General features: G+C 37.4%; 1 protein-coding gene across 1 annotated transcript in view; it reads left to right on the forward strand.

The window, feature by feature from the left end:
- Positions 1-12,144, forward strand: part of GNAI1 (G protein subunit alpha i1) — a 111,347-nt gene that overhangs the window by 74,252 nt on the left and 24,951 nt on the right. Inside the window, exons 2-3 of the mRNA XM_007944795.2 lie at positions 4,475-4,517; positions 4,616-4,757. Coding sequence (XP_007942986.1) covers positions 4,475-4,517; positions 4,616-4,757 — 185 coding nt within the window. The remainder of the gene's footprint in view (positions 1-4,474; positions 4,518-4,615; positions 4,758-12,144) is intronic.

Below are 12,144 nucleotides of genomic sequence, written 5' to 3' on the forward strand. Positions count from 1 at the left end.
TATATATATGGCATTTCAGCCTCCAGATATCTGTTATGCAGAATAAATTATCACTAGTAAAGAGATTAGGTAGAAATCCAATTAATAGGATTACTGCCCTCACTCTTAAATGTTAAATATATTTGGGAATTTTTTGAGGCATAAGTTATCAACTCGACGTTTGTTGCAAAGTAAACTAAGTGTGCCATATCACCAGTTAGATTAAGGGATAGAACATCAATTAGAATTTAAACATAATGTCTAATATCAGGAAAATTTGAATCTTCCCTATTTAAGGTTTTAAAAATTCTCATCTGTGTACATATTATTCAGTTGATAGCAATCTTAATCTTTACTGTTTTTTCATTTTTACCCTTGCATAGCTTTCAGACCTCTCCTGCTTGTATCACTTAAGGTTTTGTTTGGGCCTTTGATTGTTTCACTAACAGAACGAAACGTGGACTGCTATTCATCAAACTCACTGTGTCTATGGATTCACTACCTCTGTGTGTGTATTCTGGGATCTAGGGTGTCCCATTATCACAGTATGGCAGCTGCTCAGTCAACTAGCAGTACTCTAGAAACCAGAGGGAGGGGGCGGAGCTTTTGAAGACAGCCCTGCTAGAAACTGCAGGGTGTATTACTTGGGTTAACCGCTCCTGAATTAGGCAAATGTATAAGCTATAATGCCTGCAATTGTGCTTTTCACAGAGCCAAGTAAAATGTTGTTGATCAATAAATAATGTGGTGCTTATGTTAGAATTGTTTATATTGGCAGATGCCCTGAAAGATTCAAAGGCTCTCTGTAAATGAAGAATACTCTCATTGTTTATTCAATTCGTGCTTTTCTACTTACTGTGAGAGTGTCTTGGAAATTTTCTTGAATATGAAATCACAGATAAAATCTAGGCAGTCCCCATCCCAGATTTAAATAGGTTATTTACTTATGTGACTTGTTCTCAGATGATTCGTGTGTGTCTGTATGTAGGCAAAAAGGGGTGACTAGAAAGGTAAAGCCCAGAGGTTTACTATCTAATTGTATCAGTCACAGATAGTGTACATCAATTCAGGTAACATTTCTGGATGATGGACCATTCGTCTAGCACAAGCTAGCCGCTATGAATTCAAATAGAAATATATCCAAAGTGAGAGCAGCAGGCATCATATCAGGCGTCAGCCAGGAAAGGCTGATGAAGGAGGTGAGTTTTGATAGTTGGTAGAGGATCACCAGGCTGGTAGGAGGAAGAAGAGCAAATAATATTTTGGCAGTGGAACAATGTGTTTGGCAAGGGAAATGGTATGTTAGTGGGTTTGTGGTGTGACCAGCAGTAGATGTTCTTGGAACTGTAAGTTGTTCAGTGATGGTGCAGCAATCAAGCATGATGGATGGCCATGGGAAATAGGAATGCAGGGACTGAGTGATTAATATCCTGGGCTTGACTCTCAAAACAGGAATAAATTCATGTAGGATATGTAGCCTTGGCCAAAGGGAGCATTGAAGCCACGTGGTGGACTTGTCATAGTTGCATTGTTTTCTGTTTACTCTCAGATGTTCACAGTGTCCAGGAATCAGGAGGATCTTGGCAAAGACTTCATCATTTGATTGAAAGATGGAAGCTGCTTTAAAGTGGGAAGGATATTAAAGAAGGGCCTAATTTTATTTATTTATTTTTAATTTTTTTTTTTTGTGATTTGGGTTAAAGTTTACAGAGCAAATTCATTTTCTTTACAGCAGTTCATACACATTTTGTTTAATGACATTGACTGCAGTTCCCCATGATGTAACCGCTCTCTTCCAACGTCCTCCCTGTAGTTCTTTCTTCCTTTCTGTGTCCTCCTTTCCTGTACACTCCTACCCCCTGAGTTATTTCCTTGTGCAAATATTGCCCTTCTGTTTTCTCTGAGTGATTGTTCTGAGTGTATCTGCCTAATGTAAATGTTCATCTTATATGCCTGTCTTTTGCTTGGCTGGAAGTCACAGGAGTGAGTTCAGTTCCAGATCTGAGGGTAACTAGAGGCCATAGTCTCAGGGCTCTTACCGGGCTCTGTCAGACCATTAAGCCTGTTTTTTTGTTTTTTTTTTTATGATTTTGACTTTTATTCCACATTATTCTCCCATTCTATCTAAGATCTCCTGTACTGATCCCTTTCTGAGTGGTTGACAGTGGTAGCCAGGCACCATCTAGTTCTTCTGGTCTCTGGGTCCTATAAGCTGAGGTTCACATGGTGCACTAGTCCCTTGGACTAATTGTTTCCATTTGTCTTTGCTTTTCTTCATTCCTCTTTGCTGTGGGTGAGGAGAGACCATTGTTGCATCTAGATGGCTTCTTGAAAGCTTTTAAGACCCCAGTCACTACTCAGCAAAGTAGGATGTAGAACAATGCTTTTGTGTAATATGTTATGCCAATTGGGCTTGATGGCCCCTGTGACTATGCTCCTGAGCCCACAGGTCCAACTACTCACTTCCTCAGTGTGGTTGGCTGTGGCTAAGAAGTTATCATAACTTTGCCCCTTGTTAGCTCTATTATGTATATGCACATTCTTACAGCACATACAGATATGTATGTAGAAATAGCATCTGCCAACCTTATGTATTACTTTTTGCATAGACATAACCTGATCATTTAGCTTGTATATCAATCTGTTTTCCCATAGATGAATGTTTGTTATCACTGACAACATAGTAGTGTGTATGTAAAAGGATTTATCTTTGTTGTCTGTATCTCTTATGCACCTTTCTGTGTCTTCCTTTTCCTTAGTGTTATTGTGTTGGTCACTTGCTTTTGGTACATTGCATTTCCCTTCACTCAAATCAATACTTGTCTCTACCTATCTACCAGTGTTCCCTTCCATATATAAACCTTGCCTTGACTTTTTACAATAGGGAACTAATAACAGTATTTGTCCTTTTGTAATTGACTTATTTCACTCAGCATAATGCCCTCCAAGTTCATCCACATTATGCAGTGTTTCACAGATTCTACATTATTCTTCAGTGTTGTATAATATTCTGTTATGTTTATATATCATAGTTTGGTTATCCATTCCTGTGTTGACAGGCACTTAGGCTGTTTCTATCTGTTTGGCATTGTGAATAGTGGTTTGATGAACATGGGTGTATATATATCTGTTCGTGTCCTGGCTCTCACTTCTTTAGGATATATACCTAGTAACAGTATTGCTGGGTCAAATGGTATTTCTAATTCTAACTTCTTAAGGAATCACAGTATTGAATTCCACAGTGAATGTATCATTTTACAGTCCCACCAGCAGTATATGAGAGTCCCAATCTCTCCACATCCTATCCAACATTTGTTATTTTCTGTGTTGTTGAACTTTGTTATTAGTGCTGGAGTGAAATCATATCTCCTTGTCATTTTGATTTGCATTTCTCTAATGGCTAATGATCGCAAACATTTCTTCATGTGTTTGTTGGTCACCTGAATATCTTCTTCCATGAAGTGTCTATTCATGAGAGAGGCCTAATTTTAGAAGTGGTTATTCTATTAGTAGCATTTTCATGTTGTGATTGTTGAGTGCCGTTGACTTGATTTGGACTCTTAGAGATCACTGTGACAGAGTAGACCTGCCCCAGAGGGTTTTCTTGGGTCTAATCTTCACAGAAGTGGGTCACCAGGCCTTTCTTCCATACAGTTATGGGGTATGTTTGAACCACCTTATGGGTAACAGCCAAGTGCTTAACCGCTGTGCCACTGGGGTTTCTTATTTTCATGTTAAGATGGTGTAACTCTTGAGTCTGTGATCATGAATGGTCCCTGCATATATGGAAAGTGAAGGAGGAATTTTGAATATACCCCTAGGTTTCTGACTTGGGTGACAATGAAGGTGAAAAAACTCAGGAGGAAACATTTCTGTCCAGCGTGTCATTGTTTCTCCAGTGCTAACAAATGTTGTTGACTATACATTAGGTGTTAAAGAAATGGTAGTTGAATGAATATTGCATAAGATACAGCTATTTTAATGTACAATATTTTAAAATTACTTTTCATGTGGCTCCTTGGCATCATTGACTTCTGTTTCACCAAACCCAATGTTTATTATAATAATTGACTGAGAAATTAAAACTTCTTCCAATATGAAATAAAAGCTTGAGTGTAACTAATTTATACTTGATCAATTTAAGTTGAGTCGGGGCTCACTCGACGGCACATAACAGCAACAACAACAATTTAAGTTATAGACCATTGAAGTTTTTTTTAATGCTTTAGGAAATACACATAAACAACAAAAGCATTGATTTTCAGTTGAACTCACTGAATTTACACTTTATGAAGTAGTTTTTAACAAGACAGATGGGACTGATTTTTTGAGGATTTTCTGTGTATTTGAAATCAATAAAATTCATTTTGATATAAAACGAAATTCAGTTGTGAGAGAGTGTGAGTGAGTTAATGAGTGAATATCTCTGTATATTGGGAACGGAGTTGTATATACCTAAATGACAATGTTAAAAATCCTTTTTATTTTATTTTAGGTGCTGGTGAATCTGGGAAAAGTACAATTGTAAAGCAAATGAAGTAAGTAAATTTAAAACATTAAATTTGTTTTATATTTTGAAATATATCCTTCCATTAAAGGAAGTTAAGTGTTCTTGTTTTTCATTTTCTCTCATTAGAATTATCCACGAAGCTGGTTATTCAGAAGAGGAATGCAAACAGTATAAAGCAGTGGTCTACAGTAACACTATCCAATCAATTATTGCTATCATTAGGGCCATGGGGAGGTTGAAGATAGACTTCGGTGACTCAGCTCGGGCTGTAAGTTATTAAATTCATTGGAACAGATGTGATGAGTAGGGGTGGGAAACTTGCATGATAATTCCATACGTCATAGATTCATCATCTCAGACCCATTTATAAAAGGAGTAAAAAAAAAAAAAAAAAAAAGTGAGTGGAATGACTCAGACAGAAGGTGTAGAAGTGAGTGAAATAAGAATATACAGGATTGTATAATTTTTCTTTTATAGCTGTACTACTTTCCTTATTCATCACATGATTTAGACAGCTCAATAAATCATTGTAGTATTTTTTATATAACATGTTATATTGGACACTCTTGCATCACCATAGCAATTTAGAATAGCAAGTGCTGAGTTTAGTAAACTGCCGGCACTGGCATGCCTCAAAATCTGTTTGCATAATTTGGAATGCTAAAATAATCCAATTATTTGTATTCATGCCCAAATTAAAAAGTAATCTAATCTTAAAGAACGGGGAAAAAAGTGTAGAAGTTTGCCTTTTTTTGGAATAGGAAACTATGAACTTTTAGAAAACATGTACTAGAACTATAGAGCTAAAGGGGACTTTTGGAAACCAAGTAATTCTACTCTTTTATTTTACCACTGAAGAAAATGGGAGCTTTGATGGCATGATGCCTAAATTTGACTGCTAACCAGAAGGGTGGTGATTGAAACCCACCAGTCTCTCCTCAGAAGGAAGATTGGACTATCTACTTCTGTAGAGATATACAGCCTCGGAAACCCAGGGAGGGGTCTCTCTGAGTTGGGATCGACTTGACGGCAGTGAGTGGTTAGTGTGAAAGAAAATGGATCCTGGGAGAGTACCATGATATACAGGTTGCCGTACGGTTAGTGGAAACCCAGGTACTATGTACATAGCCTTATTTGGCTCAATCACTTGGTTTCAGCCCTCTCTGCTCCGGTCCATAGTATACTTTCTTTTTCCCCTACCCTCCTCAGCCCTACTTTTTTTGTTGCTTAAGCTTTTTACTTCTAGCTTATTATTTTTATGTGGTCTATAATTTAGCTGTTTGCTTTCTCAATAATGGAATCCCTAGCTTACATATATATATTTCTTTTTTGGGTGAAGGCCACAAAGTAAGTGGATTACCACTCTTAATACTGCCCCACTTCTTCCTTTTTATAGTTTTTTTCTGTTACGTTTTTATGTATTCAATATATATATATATATCAATGGATATTGAATACTGAGTACATATTAACAATACTATGAAGATTTTATAGAGATTATAGCTTTTTCTTCCTGTCTTCTTGCTGATGTGCAGACACACACACACTGTGTGTGTGTGTGTGTGTGTGTGTATATATATATATATATATATATATATATAAATATAAAATAACTCATTGTCATCGAGTCAGATCCAACTCATAGCGACCCCTCCTTAGATTTCGAGGTGATACTGCTATGGAAATACATTGCCCAACTTTCCTTCCAAGGAGTGGCTGGTGGGTTTGAGCCTCCAGCCCTCTGGTTAGCAGTCAAATGCCTTAGGAACTATGCCACCAGAACTTATAGAACTTTTATATGTTCTATATATATGTACATATATATATATATGTATATATGTGTGTATATATACACACACACACACACACACATATATATGTGGGTGTATATATACATATATATTTAAGCATAGAGGCTCAATTAATTCTTATTAGGAAAAAACATGAATGAAAGCAACAGAAGGAAAAATCTGTAAAATATCCCTTATTTTTAAATTTCTTGATAAATTACTGGATTACATGAATTTATTAAAATAAGTCTTTTTCCTTTAAACAAAGATATTAAGCTTAGTGCAGTGAAATAAGGTATCAATATTATTTCAAATAATGATAATAATAAATTTTCCCTTCTGAAACAAGATTTTATCATATGCAGAATATGTTTTGCCTTAGCACAATTGTCTATTCAATCATTATTATCATTTATCACTCAATAAACTCTTTCTTAGTCTTACACAGAAGCAGGGAGCACCCTTAGATTAAGGAGAAAGAATTGACATAAATTGTACTGTATAGCAGTTTCAGTTGTGGTAATTTAAGCTTTTTATCATATTCAAATACATAATATTCTGCATTTAGATCTAATATATGGTTATTTAAAGGCTAAAATGTTTTACCCTCCATTTTAAGTGGTACTGAAGGGTCAGTGGAACAGATTTTTTTTTTTTTTTTTTTTTTACATAATGTGGTCTTAATTTCAGGGCTAACGGGGAATAACAGCTATCTCACCATCAGCTTTTTAATAATGATTGTATGGTGTACTATCTGGAGCCATTGAGGCTTGATCAACTCCTAAAACTATTGCCCTGAGATAATCTTTCAACTGTAAACTAAAACTATCTCTTCAAGTCTTCTTTCAGCCAACAAATAGTTTATCTTAATAAGTAAAGTAGGTCTGCCTTGAGCATTGTGTTTTTGTTTTGTGTTTTAATTTGTGATTTGGTGAAAATTTACAGAGAAAATTCATTTTTCATACAGCACACACATTTCTTTTCATGACATTGGCTGAAATCACCATAATATTACAGCTCTCTTCCTACTTCCTTCCTGTAGTTTTCTCTTCCTTGTGTCCTTCTTTCCTATGCATTCCTGCCCACTAAGATATCTCTTTTGCAAGTACTGTCCTTCTGGTCTTCCACGCTTGATTGTTCCAAGGAGTATACCTATTTGGTGTAAATGTTCACCTTATATGCCTGTCTGTTTTTTGGCTGGAAACCATGGAGTGAGTTCATTTCCAAGCCTGAAGGATGACTAGGGGCCATAGTCTCAGAGTTTCATCAAGCTCTGTCAGACCAAAAAGCCTCATCTTTTTTTTCTGATTTTGAGTTTTGTTCCATGTTTTTGTCCCACTGTCCTCTGTATCCAGGATCTTTTTGTACTGATCCCTTTCCAAGTGGTTGACAGTGGTAGTTGGGCACTATCTAGTTCTTAAGGTCACATGGTCATATAGGCTGAGGTTTACACAGTCAGTGGTTCCTTGGCCTAATTATTTCCTTGTGTCTTTGGTTTTCTTCATTCTTCTTTGCTCTAGATGAGGAGAGACCAGTTGATGGAAGCATTGTGTTTTTTTCAAGAACTATCTGTGTGAGATCACATTGACAACAACACCTCAAAAAGTTAGCCTGTGAGATCAAATTGACATCAGTACCTAGAAAAATTAGCTGAGAACCATAGGGGCTAATAAGTTTAAGTCAGTGGTGATGGAGAAGTTTGGGAGAAGGATGACAAAAATGTTTGCACAACTCACTAAAACCAAAGCAAACTCACTGTGATCGAGTCTATTCTGACTCATAGCAACCCCTATTAGGTTTCCAAGGCTATAAATCTTTACAGAATAGATTACCCCATCTTTCCATGGAGCGGCTGGTGGGTGTAAAGCACTGATCTTTTGGTTAGCAACCAAATACCGTATCCACTATGCCACCAGAGAATATAATCAATGTCACTGAGTTTATACATGTGGAAATAGTTGAAATAATGTATAACTGTGTAAATTTCCCCAAAAAACCACCACTGTGAAAAGACAAGACAAAAAAAAAAAAAATTTGCCTGACTTTTGTAATCTACATGTGAGTCTGTTTTTTTCATCTTTGACTTTATTAGTGTTACTTTGACCCATGATCCTTTAGTTGTTTCCTAGAAACTGTGGTTTTGCTACTGTCAGTCCCTTCTTATTGCTTTAGCCATCTTCAGTAACTCATCCTCCCAAAGGTCTTCATATTCTTACATTGCTTCTGATTGTTCTACACCATGCTTTGTGTTGCCTTACCTATGCATAATCATTAAAATGCTGCTAGGCTCTTGGACTTGTGCTAAAGAATACAAAGGTGAATTAAACTTGATTGTTCTTCTCATGGAGATTTCTTCTGCCTGGACATGGCATTGCAAGCCTTCACAGAGGAAGGGACATTTGAGCTTGGTGTTGAAAAGGAAAAAGAGTTTTCTAGATAGAAACAAGAACAAGCATTGCTACAAACAAGAAATGCTTATATTCAAAAGAAGTCTGAATGTATTTCTGTCAATTCCTAGAAGTATCAAACTTGAGTTGAGGTATAACCATATATTTTTGATATATTAGAAAGTAGATTGATTTGCTCTCCAAGGAAAAGCAATATGAAAATATTTTCTAGCAATAAGTGTCTACTTTCCCAGAGTTTCACTAACTTGAATATTATCACCATGTTAATTTTGATCAAACTTTATAATTTTTTTTTTATTTTATTGTATAAGTTTACAGAGCAATTTCATCTTCCATGCAGTAGTTCACACACGCTTTGTCTCATGGCATTGACTATAATCTCCCACAGTGCAACACTTCTCCTTCCACTTCCTCCCTATAGCCACTTCTTCGCTGTGTCCTTCCCTTCCATGCACTCTTGCCCCACCCCCCCAGCTGTCTCCCTGTACATACAGCCCTTCTATCCTCCCATGATTAATCTCTGCAAGGAGTGTATCTACCTAATGTAAATGTTCAGCTCATATGCTTGTCTTTTGTTTGGCTGGAAGCCATAGAAGTGGGTTCAGTTCCAGACCTGAAGGGCAGCTAGGAGCCATAGTCTCAGGGGTTCTACCAGGCTCTCTATCAGACCAGCAAACTGCTTTTTTTTTTTTTTTAAGTGATTTTGAGTTTTGTTCCACATTGTTCTTCCACTCTATCCAGGATCTCCTACATAGATCCCTATCTGAGTGGTTGACAGTGGTAGCTGGGTACCATCTAGTTCTACTGGTCTCACAGTCACATAGGCTGAGGATCGCATGGTATGCCAGTTCCTTGGACTAATTGTTTCCATGAATCTTTGGTTTTCTTCATTCTTCTTTGCTCTAGACAAGGAGCCATCATTGCATCTAGATGGCTGCTTGCAAGCTTTTAAGATTCCAGTCACTAATTGTCAAAGTAGGATGTGGAACAAAGTTTTTGTGTAGCATTGCTTGATATCCTCTGTGACCATAGTCCTGAGCCCACAGGTCCAACTTCTTGCTTCCTCTGGGTAGCTGGCTGTGGCCAAGAAGTGATTACAACCTTGTCCCTTGTCAACTCTACTATATACCTAGAAATTCTTACACAACATACAGATACATTTTTAGAAATATTGTCTGCCAACCCTATACATGGTCATGGGTACACTCCCCTCTGCATAGACATACCTAATCGTTCAGCCTGTCTGTCTACCCATGTATCCACCTGTAGATCTATGTCAAACTTCATACTTTTTTTGTAATCAATTCTGACTTCAGTGTTTTGTGTCTTGGTAAAAAGGCATTCTTCACCTCACAATTATTATTATTTTTTAATTCTCTCAGTCTTTTTATATTTTTTCAGACTTTTTATAATTTTGATATTTTAATACATCTCTTCACTTACTTGGAAAATTTCTTACTGCTGGTTAAATTCAAACTAAACTTAGTGCCATCAAGTCGGATGCAACTCATAGCTACCCTTCCTTGGGTTTCCAAGGCAGTATCACTATGGAAGTAGAATGCTCAACCTTCTTTCTAAGGAGTGGCTGGTGGGTTTGAACTGCCAGCCTTCTGGTTAGCAGTCAAATGCCTTAGGCATATATATATTTAGAATCTAATAGTCTGTTACCTTACTACTATTTATTAGTCAATCAACCCCTCAGTGAGTTTGGCATGTTAGCCTTAGCCATCTAAAGTGCAACTATTGGTCTCTTCCTGTCGGAGCAAAGAAGAATGGAGAAAATCAAAGATCCAAGGAAACAGTTAGTCCAAAGGACTAATGACGACGTGAAACCCATCTTCCACAACCCTGAGACCACAAGAACTGGATGGTGCCTGGCTACCACTGCTGACTGCTATGAAAGAGATTATAACAAGAAGTCCCAGATAGAGTGGGAGAAAAATGTGGAACAAAACTGAAAATCATTAAAAAAAAAAAAAAAGACGACGATAACGACTAAGCTTACTGCCTGATAAAAACTGGTAGAACCCCTGAGACTATGGCTCTTAGACCTCCTTCAAGCCAGGAACTGAACTCACCCCCATGGCTCAACTTTCAGCCAAATGATAGGCCTATGAGGTGAACAGGGGAGCTCTGGCAGCATAGTGCCTAAGGCACTTGACTGCTAACCAGAAGGCTGGCGGTTCGAACCCACCAGCCACTCCTTGGAAGGAAGATGGGGCAATCTACTTCCATAGTGATACTGCCTGGGAAACCCAAGGAGGAGTCGCTATGAGTCGGGTCCGACTTCATGGCACATAACAACAACAGTATGCGGTGAACAGTAGTAACAAGAAGGTCTGCACTCATTTGACCAACCAACATTTTGAGACCAAAAGGGCAGCATTTGCCCAGGAATAAAACTTAGAAAGCAGGAAGGGATAAGAAAAAAGGATGAGGGGAAATGGTGAACACAGGGAGGAAGTGGGAAGAGTGCTATTACATTGTGGGAACTGCAATGAAAGTCACAAAACAAAATGTGTATATATTGTTGAATGGGAAACCAGTTTGTTCTGTACACTTTCACCCAAATAACATTTAAAAAAAAGTGTTACCCATCACATTAGTTGAACATGCATTGGTATGTTTCTGATTCCATTGCTAGATTCTTTTCTTCCAGGGTCAATCACTTAATAAATTATATAACCTCTTTAAGCTTGATCATAATAAAATTAATAATAATAAAATAGAATCATAATAATAAAATAGAAATAATACCTACTTCTGTGAAAAATATGATGTAATGAATATCAGTCACCACATGCTTTGGCCATTTTAGGTGCTCAATAAATGTTTGCTGCTTTTATTGTGGTTATTGTTATTATTTATGATTAGTATTACACTGCTAATATTATTAAGGAGCCCTGGTGACAAAAGAGTTAAGCTCATGACTGCTAACCCAGTGGTTGGTGGTTCCAAACCACCCAGTGGCTCTGCATGAGAAAGACCTGGTGATCTGTTCCCATGAAAGATTAACACAAAATTCTTTGTTATCAAGTGGATACCAACTCCTTGTGACCCTCATTGGGTTTCCAAGGCTGTAAATCTTCACAGAAGCGGACTGCCTAATTTTCCACAGAGCAGCTGGTAGGTTTGAACCACTAACCTTTTAGTTACCAGCCGAATTCCTTAAGCAGTACACCATAAAAGATTACAGCCTAGAAAACCCTATGAGGGAGGTTTTACTCAGTCATATGGGTGTCCCTGTGAGTCAGAATCGATTCCATAGTCCTTGACAAAAACGTTATTGTCCTTTTGCATATACAGTACTGAGTTGTCAATGAAAGCAAACATGGGTATATGGACAGAGAGATAGGTGAACAAACTAAACAATTAGGTATGTCTAAATGGGGAGTGTATCCAAGATCATATATAGGGTTGGCAGACAATGGGCCTATAAGTTCATGTGAATGATCAG

This window comes from Orycteropus afer, unplaced genomic scaffold (assembly GCF_000298275.1).
Source record: "Orycteropus afer afer isolate SDZICR_OR568_19922 unplaced genomic scaffold, OryAfe1.0 scaffold00007, whole genome shotgun sequence".
NCBI lineage: Eukaryota > Metazoa > Chordata > Mammalia > Tubulidentata > Orycteropodidae > Orycteropus > Orycteropus afer.